Source organism: Galeopterus variegatus, unplaced genomic scaffold (assembly GCF_000696425.1).
Source record: "Galeopterus variegatus unplaced genomic scaffold, G_variegatus-3.0.2 Scaffold2253, whole genome shotgun sequence".
Taxonomy (NCBI): Eukaryota; Metazoa; Chordata; class Mammalia; order Dermoptera; family Cynocephalidae; genus Galeopterus; species Galeopterus variegatus.
The window spans coordinates 141,659-158,719 of record NW_007728364.1 but is presented as its reverse complement, the minus strand read 5'-3'; the positions used below and the strand labels follow the sequence as shown (position 1 = coordinate 158,719).

The window sequence follows — 17,061 nt, the reverse complement described above, 5'->3', positions numbered from 1 at the left end:
TTTTTCCCTAGTATATGGTTCAGGACAGATGACTGGGCTCTATCTAGTCTTTTTAATTCAAAGGGAGCCTGAGGAATTAGCATTGGCAGAAGTGCTTGATATATACCCTTTGACAGAAGGTATTACCAGTGTTATTAAAATCACAAAACCTTTTGAATAAAAAGCCTTTCCTAATAATCCATCCACTTTTCTTAATTATAGTTTTTTCTTCAGAAGTCTTATAACTGCCCTGAAAAAAACACATTAGCTCATTTTATAGAGAAACACTCAATTCCAACACTTTTTGTGCCAATCAATGTCCAGCCTGCTGCTTTCTAACATTTCATATTTGGGGTCTCCATTCTCTGGAGTCTACAAGGTGACAGGAGCCTCCCTGTCCCCTGTTAGTAGGTGACCCCTCCAGGAGCAAGCCTGCAGCTCTCTCCCTGGACAGGACATTTGAGGCAGAAGAACACTTACTGACCAATGTCAAACAGCACCTTTAGGATCCAAAGCTGATTGAAACTTCTGGCTGTCAAGATAGAATAAGAAATTCTAATCCCAGAGGGGGCATTATTGTCCATAACAAAGGCTGAATTTTCATTCATTCAGTTCATATCAGTTTCCCCAACACTCAGATCCAGCAGGGGGAAAACAGCTGAGTTTTGAGCCAGCTTTTTGAGCAAAGTAAGGTAACTCAGACTTCAAAAGTATTACACAACAGAATGCCCAGGCCTGGAAACATTCTGAAGCCTTTTTTTAGTTACCCAGAAATGACAAAGGAAATTATTTACTCCAGGAAGGTTTGCAGATTGGTGCGGCTGAGGGATCCAAGAAAGCATTTTTCTTTAGTCTTCCTCCCTCTCTCCACTCCTGCCAGTAACCAAGTGACAACAGAATTATTGCTAGTCATCTATTTTTTTTAATCATGTGATTTTCTTACAAAAGACAAGGACAATTGCTCAGATTGTTGTTTCCAAAAAAAGGCACATGATGGTTACATGAGATTCCATACAGCTGTTAAATGCTTCCAGCCAGCCTTATCCAGGGTTTTGAAAATCGTATCCATGCTTTTAATGGAATACCAATTATTTAGGACAGAAAAAAGGAGTCAGAAGGGAACTGGAAACTTAATGATTATGTTGATAGAAAATACAACTCACAGGCCTCTAAGAAATTTTGAAGTCTCAGAAGATGTGTTTACAAGAATAAATAAGTTTTTCTATTCAGGGAATGTTTTATCACAACTTCACAATTATTTCCAAAGAGAACTGCCTGACTTCTGAAGTGCCTTCTTTTTACCAACTCATTGTTTTGGTAGGTGTGGTGAAATAAAGTAGAAAAAACTTTGTCTTGCAAATGAGAATCAATTAAGTCTCTTTTAAAATAATATTTCATTTCAAAAAGTATTTGAATATTTCAAATGTTTCAAAACAATATTTTTAAAAATCAGAACGTGGTTTTATCTACTCCCTTTTGGTTGAGGAGAAATGACACAAGGCAAAGAATACAAATGACAGTGTTTACGTCCTTCTCAGATGAGGTGCTATAGGGTGGCCAGCACTTTCTTTCTTTTCTTTTTTTTTTGACTCAGAGGCTATAACTGTCCCGGGATTGTCTGATAATTGGTCTAGGATTGTTTCTATAGAAACGTAACCCTTTCTGGGGAAAAGTGGATGAACAGTCTTGCTAATGGCAATCTTGAGGTGGGAGCTAAGTAAAGCCTGGCTCTGTTCCTTGAGCCCAGAGAAAAGCTGTATGGAAAAGGACTCTGCAGCCTGTGAGACGGCTGGCTGGAAGGAAGGCCAATGATTCCTTTTAGACATTTCATCATCGGTCATTACCGGCCCCCACTCCCTTGTCTTTGTGCTTTCCTAGGTTGAAGAAAGAGGATAGCAGCTCCAGACTTGTCAAAATTCTTTGGGCTTCTTGGTCAGCTTTTAATCTGTTGGAATGTTGGCAGATGCAGGCCAGCTCACCAAAGAGAAATGCCTTTGGCTGTGTCTGGTGGTCAAGTGTACTGGCCAGTTGCTTGGAGCCTGATAATGTCCCAAAGTCAGTGAGGCCTGGCTCTGAATTTTCTGGTGGGAAGGCTATTGGGCTGCCTCAGGAGGATTATTGAGGATTATTATTCAGCCAGAGCTAAACACAGCCCCATGCCTCTATTCAGAAAAGAACTCCTGAACTCATCCAAGTCACCTGTGGGAGGGGAGGGGAAGGCTTTGAGCTGGACCTTGATTGATAAGGAAGAGAGTGAAAGGCACTCCAGATAAAAAGAACAGCTGTCAGTGTGGCTGGTGCGAAGGTGGAGGAGGGCATGCAAATGCGAAGGGGCATTGGGAATGTGCACTATTAGTGTTCTCGGGCTGCTGTCACAACATGCCATAGACTGGGGGCTTCCAAACAACAGAAACCACATCTCAGCATTCTTCTGGAGGCTGGAAGTCCAAGATCAAGAACCATTTCCTGGTTCACAGATGGTGCCATCTCATGGTGTCCTCACAAGGTGGAAGGGGCTAGCTAGCTCTTTTTGCTCTTTTATAAGGGCACTAATCCCACTAAGAGGCCTCCACCCTCATGATCCAGTCACCTCCCGAAGGCCCCACCTCCTAACACCATCACCTTGCTGAGGTGAAACGTTTTAATTTGGCCAGGGGCAAGGGCAGGGGTATGGGGAGTGTTAGGTGAGGGGACCACACTTTCAGGCCATAGCATATGCCATAATATGACAAAGATTAAACTTTAATCTATGCTACCTACACACCCAGCTAACATTACTTCAGAAGAATAACCCTCCAGCCCCACAACAGCTTTTTCCAGGGGGGGACCCCAAGTCTTCTCACCCACTGGGGCCTCTTGGGACATCCACTGTGATATGAGGGTTCTAGGAAGTAAGTAATTAAAAAGTAGTCATTTGTTGATAGGGTGAACAAGTAATTAACCACCCAAACCTGAACACTTTGTGACAAGAGGAGCTGTTAATCATTGTGTTGCGACAACAGCCTGTCCTTGGCAAACGAGAATGTTTGGTCACCTCTATTTTTTCAGCCCTTTTTATGTGATGGGGGTTAACTCAGGTCACTTAATTCCCACAGTAACTCCGGTAAGCAGATGTAATTATTCCCATTTGACAAATGATGAGTTGCGGGAGCAGAGCTGGCATCCTGCTACATTCCTTTGCCAACTACAGCATCTCCTCTCCATGTTCATGTTAAAGCCCGTGTTGATGCTTAAGGCATCGGCCACTCCACTTTGCACCTTCCCAGTTGCTGACATCTACCCGCTGCTGCCTCCCCCATATTAAAGGCTTTGGCAGCTGTGACAGTCCCACTGGTCAGCTCTGAAGTCCAAAGCCCCATCATCCCCTAACCTCTTCCACTCTTGGGTGTTGTACCTCACTGCCTCTCAGTTACCCGCTGCCATGGCACTCCCTGCACCTTCTCTCAGGTTCCTGTTCTCCTATGTTTCATGCCTTCATACACCTAGTCAGTGGTGTGCTGATAAATGTTTAACAACCTGTTCTGTGGGAAATAACGTATGGCTGTATATACATATGTACATTTATTAGAAATTTACTGATATAAAAGATGAGTAGCATACAATGTACAAATAATAAAGTATCCAATTCTCTTTATTGTAAATTCTATCGGGCTAGTTGATGCTCCCAGTATGCTTTTGTTTTTTGCTGAACTTTTTTATCTGCAGCCAACCTATGGCAGCAATTTGGCCAGGATGTGACAAATAGACTTGCATCCCAATCCACTAACTCTTTCCTCAGTAGTTTATTTTCTCAACAAGTTTAACGGATAGGAATTAAAGAATTTTTCACATTCATTCAAATTATTCATGAAGCTCAAACTTAGTTCAGCTTCAGCACAGCAGGAGCACACCATTACAGGGTCCCCAGTGTGCAGGTGCGACCGACATAGATAACCTCCACAGCAGACAAGAGGAAAATGTAGTACAGCAACTAGGAAGCGATGGCTTTTGAGTAGTTACTCCCTTTGTTTCTAAATATAATTTATTTAACAGTAAGTCTATCTAACTTAATTGTCAACAATGGAGATACTTAAAACGGGCTCACAAAATTCCTACAAGTTTAACCACCCATTCTAATGAACCAGCACACCACTAAGACCCCCTCAACATCAGTCTTTTCCTCTCCTCTCCTCCTTCTCTATCTTGCAGAGCCAAGAAAGGGCCCATGGAGTTAGCCAGAGTTGACTCTAGACTGGGGTGAGGTCAAGGTCAAGTAAGCCAAAATGTCTCTAAATTTCCTTACCACAGGTCCATGGTGGGAAACTTCTTGGGAAATAAACATCACAACTCGCTTGTATTGGGCACATAACAGGCTTACGACTTACTATTGCTAGTACTTCTGGAGTTGCTGAGAAAAGCCCAGCCTACTCTCTCTCGGAGTATGGGTCTGCGCGACTGTTTCCATACTCCCCTGCTTAAGAGATGGAGAACAGCAAAGGGGAATGCAGAAAAACGTTGAAATTAAACCCAGCAACTCTCCCACTGACCCTGCAGGGAGATGCAGACTGTCCACAGCTCCACACATCCCCAAGGCCTACTATTAGCTAAGCCGACACCAATTCTCATGCACAGTCTTTCCTCCTGACACAGGAAAATTACCTCACCCTTCTGATCCTCACATCACACCTGTGAGGCAGGTAGGAGGGATTCTCAATTTACCTATCAATGGGGAAATCACCACCCTAGCATCAGAGACACTTACCACTCTTCAGACTCTGCAAGTGTGCCTGACATCAGCACAAACTAAACAGTGGATGTCTCTGGTTTATTCTGGAACCAAGTACTAACGTGCAAATGGACCTCCCCTCTAACCCGAGTCATCTGGGAGAAAACCCTGGTTTAGTGTAAAGTAGCTCACAGTGAGTACTACTCTAAGCAGCCATCATAGCTAAGGTCATCCAACTTGGGCAGCAATTTAGCAATGTTACAACCCCAAGAATGTTTGCAGAATCTCCTGCAACTACAAAAACCCAACATAGCTCCTATGCTATCATCTGCAACTTTTATTTTTGTGGGAATTCTGAAGGTTGCTTGTCTGGGGACTGGAACTCAAGGAAGTAAAATATAAAGAATAAATAACAAGCCATCACGAAGTTACCCTCTTCTTCCTGAAGGATGTAAATCTCCACTTTCCACCAGCGGCTTCCAGTGCAAATAAGACTTTCACTTTTGGAAGATATGAACATAAACACTGTACTAATGGCAAGAAATTTCCTTCAACTGTTGAGTTCATGGGGAATACTGAGGCCAGAGGTGGGGAGTGCAGATGGACACTGTCCTGCCACCAGTCGGGCTAAGAAAAGTTGGCCTAAGTCCAAGAAAGTTGGCCCTGATCTTTTTCCCGTTCTTCCTGTAACAGGTGAATGCCTCCTCAGTATGGAGCTTCCTCCTCTCACACCCATATTGCCAAAGCCAGACACCCGCACAAAAAGCTCCTCTCCCAGTTGGCTTCAAAAACTAAAGTTCTATCTGGGCCGGCCCGGTGGCGCACTGGATAAGTGCGCCGCTTGGGGAGTGCAGTGGTGCTCCCGCCCGAGTGTTCGGATCCCACATACAGACCGGTTCCCGCTCACTGGCTGAGCGAGGCACGGGGGCAACGTCGAGGGTTGCGATCCCGTTGCCGGTCCCCGGTCCGGTACGGGGGCAACACTGAGGGTTGCGATCCGTTGCCGGACACGGAAAAAGACAAAAGACAAAAAAAAAAAAAAACTAAAGTTCTATCAACTTCAAGATGCCCAATGACACTCTGTAGATTCCTCTAGTCAAAGGATCCCGAGGCCGAAGGCCTAAAGCTCCACTTCACGTCTGGTATGTATCCCCCCGTCCCCACCAGGATTATGTGCTTTTCCTCCTTCCTTCATCCCAGCATACACCCACCACCCCTTCCATTCCACTGGAAATTATATTTTTTCCAGTTAAAGTCAAAAACACCCTAGAGTCCATGTGTATGTTACCAGAGCAATCTTTCCACCAAAATAATGAAATAAATTATAATAAGGAAACCTACTATGAATACACCATTTCAGAGGCCATAGCCCAGCTGCAGGCTCATAGGCCATAATGAGCACTATCAAGTGATACAATGTGTCTGTGACGGAGTCTACTTCAGAGATTAACACTTAAGTGTGATACATCCCCTGGAATAGCCCTCCACTTATCTAACCTAACCATACCACACCAACCAGCTTAAGTTTAATTAGTACCACCATTGTTATAGGTCACTTCAAACATGGAGAAACAAAAGTCCTCTAGTGTGGCTGGTTCACAGGCCAAGAAACAATCTTAGGTACATAACCAGATCCTATTATCATCTCTGGTCACAGCAGGGTCCTAGACACTGTCCAAGGAAGGAAGTCTCTCCCCCTAAGGAGTTAAGCACAGAGCTCCTCCCACCAGGATCTATCAGAGAAACCTGCCTGCTGTGTTGCTTCCTCTTATCAAATGTAAAACTCAGGAACTGTTCTTTAAAAATGACATTAGATGCATGCTTTTATGCACATACACGAAGGGTTACGAAAGGACAGCCAGTTGGAGTTCTGGCGGTACAATCAAGGCATTTTTCTGCATTTGGACTAGATCAACAGTTTTCAAACTGATCTGTGCATGAGCCCCAGGGTCTGAGAGTAGATGCTTTTATCTGTTCTATACACTAGGCTTCTGACTACTGTCTTTTAAAGAAAGATTGACCTTCTAGTGTCCTAACAGGTAAATAAAACAGGTCAACATTAGAATAACCTACTTCCTTGCTACTCAAACTCATTCATTCACTTGCCTAGTCAAAGAATAAGAATTAAGGAGAAACTGTGCTTCATCCTTTTTAAACATGTTAGTCTAATCCCCAGCTCATTCCATAGACATTTTCTGAAACAGAGCAAACATATAAACGTGTGATCTGCAGCCACTTAAAAGGGTTGATCCTCCTCCTTCAGCAAGGTGTGTAGCAGTGACAAGAGCCCTGGAAAGCCACTGACTTCACACTGTCCACAGCATTTGCTCTGTGACCTCCTGGCCAGGAGGCTTCTAACCTACCCTTAAGGTGTTTTTACCTTTAGCACAGTCTGTTCCGATGTGAGATTTAATATGCCTAGTAATTACTGGACCGGATGCAATTGCAGACATTCCAAAGGTAAAGTACTCCAGGGTTGTTTGTTATCAGGGATTGAACTTGTCCTTCATCTCAGGGGGGCTATGGTTTGGTCCCAGAGGGACTGTTCCCTTTTTCCTCCAAAAGAAATGCCAGATTTGAATAAACCATGACACTGTGACTTACAAAGTTTTACTCAAGTACTTGATAGCTAAATGAAAAATTCCTAATAAAGAGCTTATTCAGCACTACTAGAAAAGAAAGACACCAAACGACTTAAACATAATTTATGTACATTTATGGCTTTATACAATTATAGCAAAGATTGTTCTTGTGTCTGCAAGTACATCAGCAACATCAGGCACTTCTCAGAGAGTATCAGAACAGGAACGTAGATCTGCACTGTTACTAAACTTGGGTAGTGAAATGTGGAGGGCATGACTACATCCTGATGGGACTTACATGGCCACCCCTGGCCATAATGCCAGGCAGTGCCCACCTCAAGGAGGGGCCAACTGTAATGCTAGGCTGCTTTTGTTTGCATAAACCACATTGTATTTTTTACTGAATGATTACTCCCAAACTAAAACCACAGAAGAAACTTCTCTCTTAAAATCGGTTATAAATTAAGAACTCTTAAGAGCTGAATGTAAGAATTTTAAATTGGGACTGGGGAGAGGGGTGGAAAGGGAAGTGTTGTTAACATATATCCAGCAGTTTAGTAAGTACAAATTGTGTACCTTTGAAGAACTGTTTCCATTTTAACTGTCCTATCCCCTTCTTGGGATGTCCCATTGATTTACTGCTCACTGGGATACAACATTTGCTAATTTAGACTTTGTCAATTTGTCAAAGCAGAACTTTCCAAGTAATGCATCTATTACCTAAATATATTCCATACATCTATATTATGGAAACAATACATCTTTATACTTAAAATATCTGAATAGCTCTATAATACAATATGCTTTTAATAACAGTACAAACCGGAGGGAAAAAATGAAACAAGTCTGCATAGGTGATATTTGCACACTTCACAAAGCAATCATGTACAATAACTGATATACTAATTACTCCAGAAAGTCAGTATTCTTACAGAAAAATAACAATCAGAGGCCACATAATGTTTGCTTTCAAAAAAGACAAGATGCCTTTCCCTGGACTTCAATGCACCCCCAGAGAGCTGCTCAGGATTCATGTTAGGATTTCAACCAAAGAAAATTTGGGGGGGAAAGGGAAAATATTTACACAAACTAAGGAGGAAGAAACATCTTTCTAAAAGTCACTCTATGAAATAGTAAAATTTTAACAGTGATTTTAGCTGTAGATGCCTCTGTACTGAACAAATGGGGACTCTGAGGCTCCTGTGTAATAGTGGTCATGGTACGGAAGGTGAGTGACAGCACGTGGTAACAGAAACGAGAACACGAGTACTTTGGCACCAACAAATTCTACTACATATGCAGCAGACACTACTTCGGGGAACCAAGGTTTCTAAATCCAGCCATAATTTGTAGTGCCCAACAATGAAGATGGTCAGAGTTGGTGGCTGTTCAATGAATTTTTGAAATAAGTCACAGTGGGAAGCTTACAAAAAGAGCTGGCCTATTATAGGAAGTCTATCAGGAACTCTTGTGTTCTCATAGAACATGTAAGGAAAAACCAAGGCAACGAAGATGCAATTAACATATAAGACAAAGCAAGTGTGATTTGGGGCTATGTACAAAGAAAGAGCCTTCTCAAGAAGGCAAGAGGAACATTGTTGTGCGCCTCTTCCTTTTACTGTGATGACTCTGACCATTCCACATGACTTGAAAATACTAATGGACTGAATGGACACAAGGCCAAATAACTTGGACTGTCAGATACAGGTATTTGGAAAGCATTTAAATACAATGATTGGAATTATAGTTTAGGGTAGGTACTAAAGGCTGAAGAAATTCTCAAATTTTTAACTTAAGCTAAGACTTGTAAAATAAATCAAAATGTACAACCTACAGCTGATTTGCTGGTTTTCAAATTAATTGCCTCAATTGTTAAACAGGTTCTATTCCATTTGGTAACCATCTGTACTTGTGAACACAAAGCATTCTACAAATCACTGAACTGAAACTTTGACAGTGTGCTAAGTAACCCACAGGACAGAAGGAAGAAGGAGGAAGAGTGGTGACAGAATTCCTCAAGGCAGAGCTACAAAACCAACTTCCACCTGGACCGAAATCAGAGCACAGAATTATGAGGAGAAACTTCTGCTGAAGCACAACTCAAAAAGGTTATGTCAACCAAAACCCCCAGTTTGACAAAGGAACACTGTTTTAAATGTAGGTTTCCCTTTCTGATCAACAAACATTATGAGGCCTCCCAGAAGTAACTGGAACAATACTGCACACCAGATCTATCAGAAGACAGGACACCATGTGGTGTACATAGTTCACAGGGTAATAAAAGTAGATGAAATTTCTTTAAAATACATATAAAAAACATATTAGGTTCTCCTAAATATGAAACACAAGTGTCCATAACTATACATCACTTTTCTGCCCAAACAGGGCCAGAAACGTTGAGTATGCAAGTACTAATTACAATGATTTAAGATTAGTCAGAAACATCACCAAGTAGCATCCCAAAGTGTACAAACCAGTTAAGCACGTATAAAATTAGTACTAATCCAGTTAGAAATACAAAATGAAAATTATGAATGCTGCCCCAAATACCTGTGATTCCACAAATTTACAAGCAGACTATGTAACAAAGTAGACTCTAATTATAAGAAAACATTACAGTTCAATATCTATTCCAAAAATGATCTCAAGTCCCAACAATAACATCAAAAAATCATTTATCTGGAAATTGGAACCATTTAAATGTTTGTACAAATCTGCAAATAACAAAATAAACAAACAAAAAATAGAAAAGACCTGTACAAGGCCGGCATTTAATCCCCCCCCCCCACCTCGCCCCAAGTTTGACAAGTCCGTTAACTCAGCAGATTGATAACAGGCTATTTGGTTCTCATGTAAATCATGTGGCAACATGAACAGGTCCAAAGCTGCTCAGTGGAGCTGCAGATGGAGATCTTGGTTCTCTGTGATTCATCAGTTCCACAGAACACAGGTAGTACAAACAAAAGTTTAACTTACCAAGACATGAGACCATCACAGTATTACAAAAAGTGTATAAACTTTCCTTGGACCAAATGGATATTTTAAAAAACGAAAACACACACATATACAATTCTGTATCAACTGCTTATATACAAAACTTGAAAGCACACCAGGATCCAAAAGTCTTTTCTGCAATTATATGGTGTAGTAAGTTTGGCACTTCATTGTAATGAAATTTCCAATGGCACAGTCCTTATCTACAGCAGCACATAACCTGCAAACATCGGGCAAACATCCTGTACAGGAAAAGTGTCTTTGCTGCCAAGTTTGACAAAAGAAAAAAAGGAACTTTTTTTTTTTAAATCAAGAAAACTAAAAGGAGGGGTGAAGGACATCTTTGGACTGCTTCTCTCAGTTCCTGGTGTCAGACAATCTGAAGTACTTTTAAGTGTAGCCTAGGGGGGAAAAAAAAACATACACACACAATGAAAATATAGCTGAATTAAGACGAATTCAATTTAACATACTACAGTGACAGGCACACTTCAGGGAGAAAAGCTAGAGCTTTCTCAAGCAGCTCTAAAATCATTCAATGGGGAATATTCTACTTTATAAAAAATCCTTTAATATGTATAATCAATTACATTTCAATAAAAAAAAACACCCTCCAGCATTTGATTTGTATCAAATATAGTTATTTATTGAAGAGCTACTAAACTAAAAAAGATGCAGACATCTGTCAAAAGAAAATCTTTAAAGCAGTCAAAAGAAGCTTCCTTAACTTTAAGCTCAAAAGGAAAATTGATAAGCTGCAAAAAGTGTGGAGAATGAATAATAAAAGATGTCTCTGCAAGGAGGCAGTCAGTTGACGTCAAAAAAAGGTCCTAACCATGGAAGATACGTGGAAAGTTACTGTGTTCTTGTCTTTTAAGTTCTGTTATCAAAAGGTCTTTTGATATTGGGGTGAACTTACCTGCTCACTTTTTCTCAGCCTGACACCCAGCTATGTGTTGTTGTCTTGACACTGTGCGGGAAGCTTTGGTTGGGCAACACACTGTCGAAGTTAAAATCCAATGTATCTCCATCCATGAGGTCATTCCGAATGATGGACTCCATGTCACAGTCCAAGCGCTCAATAAACATGCCATCCAAGTCACTTGGGAGCTTCTCCTGGTGGAGAATGCCCATCCTGCCATAGCCGTTACAGCTGCTCACCGAGGAGTAGCCTCCCAGGGCATTCATCTGCATGGGGTGGGGCAGAGGCACTTGTAAAGGTGTCTTCACCGGGGTCAAGCGGTTCATACCCGAAGTGTGAGGCATGGTGTTCACTGCATGGGGCAGGGCACGCCCATTAACGGTGGACGTTTGCTGAGCATGTCCAGGGTGGGTATGGGAGCTGGGATTCATCATTTTGTTATGAGATGCCTGGCTGCCATAGGTGGGCATGACTGAATTAGGGCCCATCATCACATTCTGGCCCAGGACACGGCTGTTGGGTTGGGCCACGCCAGGATCAACTGGTGTCATGATATCATTATGGGGAGGAGAATCAGAAGTAAGTAACTCCTTCAAGAGTCCCGGTGCACAGTTGTACTGATTCATACCTCCGTAACTCGATTTGTTGTCCTGAAGTGCTTGCATAGGCATCTGGGGCAAGGGGCTCATGCTGGACTGGCCATAGGTGTATTTTTGGTAGTTTGGGCTGGGCGAATTCAGACTGGTGTTTGGCGGTGCAAACGAGTAGCAGGGCGTCTGCTGCATCATGCTGCCAGGTGAGGACTGGGTCGAAACAGTTAATGGTGTCGGTGATGAGAGAAGATTGAGATTATCCAGGAGGTTTTCCATGTTTTCAGGATTGCTTATCTCAGACAGACTGGGTAGAGTAGAAGCCATCTTTGCGGCCGATGGGGGGTACACCATGGAGTGCACATCCCCATCTCCAAGATCATCCTGTTCAGTCATAATGGGAGAGAGCCTCCCACTAATAGTACTAGCGTTTGAGCTAGTTCGAGGGCGAAATGTACTCCAGTTATCAAAGTCGTCATTGCTGTGAGAGCCAGGGCTTGCAGGCCATTTGGAAAACTGAGAGCCAGGGCTATCCCCAGCACCCTCCTGGCCAGACTGGAGAGATGCTTTTTTCTTGGCAGCTCGGCCTCGGCTCTTAGCAAATTTACTGTTGTTGTCCATGGATGCAGCTCTTCTCCTGGGGGACTTTCCACTCTTGCCTCCCTCTGGATTGAGCATCCACCAAGAACTTTTTCCAGTTCCTTCATTCTGCACACGAATGAACTTGTTGTGTAGGGACAGATTATGACGAATTGAATTCTGTAAAACAAAACATCATGTTATAAGTACAGTACTTCTCCACTGGAAAACTTAGTCTCTGACATGTATTACGTGGAAAACAAGTAAAATTTTAAGTGAGTTTATGGTACAGATTTCAATCTGAACATATAATGGTTCTAAAGCCACTAAAAAAGATCTCAAACCAGCATAGGACAATGGTATCTTATCTTAAAAACAGTATTTATATCTTAATTTAATGAGAGGACAAAATTATTAAAAAAGCATTACTATATACCCCTTCTTTTTCACAGCTATAATTTATAGGGAAGTAACAAAAACTGATTTTAAAACCCCTTAAATTTTGCTTATGCAAATAAGCAACAATGCTATGCAAATAGCACTCTGTATCAAAATGCTATCAAAAACCTTTCCATTCTATTACCCCTAAAACCACTGCGAATTCTTTCAGATTGAACATCTGCCATTTTCACAAAGTAAGAAGTTCTATATTACTGTGCCCCCATGATTATGGAAAAGAAAAAGATGAAGCAGGATATATTCCTGGTCAAGAATTAAAAGCCCCCAAAACTTGTAAGACCTAGATTCATTTACACCTTTAAAGCCTATTAGGTAAATATTAGTGAATGTAAGAAAAAGGGTCATTTTGGGCCAGCCCGTGGCTCACTCAGGAGAGTGCGGTGCTGATGACACCCCCCGGGTTCAGATCCCTTATAGGGATGGCCGGTTTGCTCACTGGCTGAGCGTGGTGCTGACAACACCAAGTCAAGGGTTAAGATCCCCTCACCGGTCATCTTTTAAAAAAAAAAAAGAAAAAGGGTCATTTTATCTTTTTAATTTGAGAAAATTGACCTGACAAAAAAAGAAAATTTAAATTCAATTAGTATCCCACCCCGCCTCCTCCAAATAACCAGTAGTATGAGTAGTAAGCACCAGCTAACTCTATGACAAGGTATTAGGAGTTACTTTCTGTACAAAAAGACAACTTCGGGGGGTGGGGAAGTGGTGGAGAAGGCAAAGAGCTGGAGACTTCAAGCTAAGTACAGCTTTATGACTAATTGTGCCATGTGTACCCCTAGGCCGATTAGTAAAGAAAATCAACCCTTTTTTTGAGCACTTAAGTGGCTCTGCTATTTACTACTTACATGACCTTCACATGCTGCTTAGCCCCTACGTGCCTTAAGTTTCCTCATCTGTAAAACGGGGTAAAATAATAGAACCTTGTAGGGTTGTTATACGGATTACATGAGATATAAAAGAACGCTCAGCAGTACTTGCATATAATAAGCAGTCACGATGACAGAATGACTAGATCCCAACTCATGGGGGGTGGGGGTGGGGAACAACACAGGATACCACCATTCTGCATCCTGCTTCTCTGTTCCCATTCAGTGGGATATGGGTAGGAGCTTAGAGGTACTACAAATACAAACCCACAACTGCTAATAGACGGTAGAAGGGGCCAGAGGCAGTCTCTTAAGCTTCAGAAGAAACACTGGAGACAGGCTGCAGATGAAGAAGCCCCAGTTTGACTCATCTACTCAACATATGGCTAGATACACAGTGATAAGGCATTTCGGAGAGCCTGTGGGACATACCTGGAAAAAGAAAAGTGGGAAACACGCTGGGCACCTAAGGGGGACCCTATCTTATAACTTTTTGCCACCAACACCACACAGAGCACACAGTCACCATCTGCTCATTCAGCAGCCTCTGTCCTCAGGGTCCTGATCCCAAGTCCAGGAACAGGATTCCAGGTGCCTGGAAGCGGGGCTGTGCACACAGCCACCAGGCTTCCTTGATGGTCTCTGCCAACTGGGTGCAAAACTCGGCTGATCGAGCACCTTGCATCCCTGTGGCCCCTCTCCCTGACCACAAAAAGGCTCTGGCTGGATTTGTGGTCACCCAGGGATGCAGCCACAACACCCACATCCTCATGCCATTGACACAGGACGCAGAGGCCTGAGAGCCAACCACTGCACCAGAACAGAGCCTCCACAAAGCAGAATGAGGCCGGGTTCTAATTCAGGCCATGGGCTCAAGGCTTTTCTCATAAAAGGAAGAAAAGCAGAAAGTTGGGAGGGGAGGAGCGGGTACAGATTTCACTTTCTAAAAGGAGACATGAAAATCAAAATGCGGGCTGACAGAGCTGAGAAATCCACATTTCAAAATGCCCTCTGGCCCTCTGTACTGCATTCTATACAAGGATTTCAGCACAACGGCGATGTGATGAGCCCTCTGCCAGGGCACACACAGCAAGCGTGGTCACAAAGGGCCTGGACAGGAGCATCCTGGCATGATGCTGGGCAGGTGTGTGAGCTCACGGCAGCATCTGTCTCCCCTCTTTCTCCACACCTATGATCTATCCCCCAAGACCCACTGTGTAAGGACGACCTGGGCTTTAACTCCATACAAGAATCACTCAAAGAAAGAGGCTGACGACTGCATCTCCTGCATCTCCCTTGTGTCCTATTTATTTCCCATCGGATTCCCAAAATCCTCTGGGAAGGTCCTACTCATATACATGCATGCTCACAAAGCCACAGCTCATCTGTTGTGCCCACCAACACCAGCAAATTGAGTCAACAGCTCCCCCTTAAAAGAAGCAGGCCTGCCCCCAGGGGTAGCACTGGAATGCAGCCCAGAACTCTGGCCCTGCAACGATTTGGAAGACTGCACCTTTGCACAATATTCCATCATGACAATTTTGTTCTGTGAACACAACAGACACACAGATAAGCTCCGATGACATCTCTGGAGGAGAGGAAGCTTGACTCCTGTCTCTGTCACATTTAGTTAGTGATAAAGGGGGAAGAAAGATCTTCCCAGATAGTAGCTTCCTGGCCGTCTGCATCAACTTAGGGATGGGATGCAGCGCTACAACAGCCAAGATGATTCTGTCAGATCATTGGCAAGTGCAGCTGGAGGACATTTTAAACAAGACTGCAGAAGACACAACAATAAAGTCTTTTAAAAGGTCCAGGGGTGTTCACTAACTCAGGTGGAACATACACTAATTCACTACTTAGACTTTTTAAAAAGCCACAGCAATCTTTTACTTATCAAAATAGCATATTATGGGCCGGCCCGGTGGCGCACAGTGCGCCGCTTGGGAGTACGGCGGCGCTCCCGCCGAGGGTTCGGATCCCACATACAGACCAGCCGCTCACTGGCTGAGCGAGGTGCGGGCGCAACACCGAGGGTTGCGATCCTGTTGCCGGTCCCGGTCCGGTACGGGCGCGACACTGAGGGTTGCGATCCGTTGCCGGTCACGAAAAAAGACAAAAAGGAAAAAAAAATAGCATATTATGTATTTTTCTAAGAGGACATTTCAGGTCGCTGTTTGAGTAACAGAGCTGTCTCCTAACTTCGCCAACAATTAAAAAATTTTTTTCCCAAACAGGAAAAGGTTTGCTGTGCAGAGCTTGTTACATAAATTCCTGTTTTTCACACAGCCCGCAGGACATTAAAGAAGTTACGATTTCTACAGGGTGGGGTTTGAAAAGGTAAATCCTGTAGAACTGTGTGTTGCTATGGATAATGTTGTGTCTGCACTTCTCTGCTGGACACAGTGGAGGCTGGACGAAAGAGCAGTTCACCCCAGGGACTCTGTAACAGACAGGTGCGACTTCTGGGGCTCTGGGAGAGTCTGTTCTCAAATTCTCAACAAATACGAGAAAAGAGGCAGGATGTGAGGACAGAGGCTCATGCATTGTCAGTCAGCTACCCAAACCTTGTGTTTCTGCAGGACACCAAAGAGAGAGATCTGCGGACGCAGTGCTGGCTTTCCAGGGCTACCCACGAGCCTCCACACACATCCCGGCTGCCATCGACGTGCCTGGCCACCCCAGGCAGCACAGCCTGTTCTTCTTGGGCAGCCTGGCTCAACAAGCTCCACACCTTTGGGGGGAGGGAATACCCCGGACAGGGTGTTCTTGCTATTCAACCTGCTCTCCTGGCTGCTCTTGGGCCTTCTCATCTATGTGCTCTACATGTAGACCAGATTTCGAGCAAGGAGGCTAAGCTCATTTCTAATTTCATGGCCCCAATGGATGCTCTGCACACAAGATATATTCAATAAATATTTGTTGACTGACACCCCAAAAATGCTGCAGAGAAGATGTATGTCTTACACATTACATGCCTTTTACTCATCCACTCATGTACCAGTTCATGCCAACCAGCACTATTAGAACCTATTTTGTGGTAGGAGCAGCAAAAGACACAAGAAGGAATTAGACACAGAGCCTGCCATCCAGAAGTTTTATGATCCACCTGGGGAAAGAACAACTCCACATAAGGAACCACTCAACAGGACAGAAACTGACACACATAGGACTGTCCAGGAGCCTGGACCTTTTCCCCCAAAGGTCACCACCCGCCTACCCCCACACACAGCTTCTGCTCAGCTTAACTGTCCCTTCCTTCCAGAAGCATTTCTCGGTGCCCCATCTCAGCCTGCAGCCAGCCTCTAACACAGGCCTTGTTTGCTCACCACAGTTTACACCTGTGCTACATCTCGTCCCAAAGGGCGGGGGGGGGGGGGGGCCC

The 17,061-nt window shown here is 43.5% G+C and overlaps 1 protein-coding gene across 1 annotated transcript in view; it reads right to left on the bottom strand.

The window, feature by feature from the left end:
- Positions 1-7,373: 7,373 nt before the first annotated feature.
- The window catches only part of FOXO1 (forkhead box O1), a 96,991-nt gene continuing 87,303 nt past the window's right edge, over positions 7,374-17,061 (bottom strand). The window contains 2 exon segments of the mRNA XM_008581071.1: positions 7,374-10,661; positions 11,180-12,531. Coding sequence (XP_008579293.1) covers positions 11,194-12,531 — 1,338 coding nt within the window. The 3' untranslated portion in view covers positions 7,374-10,661; positions 11,180-11,193.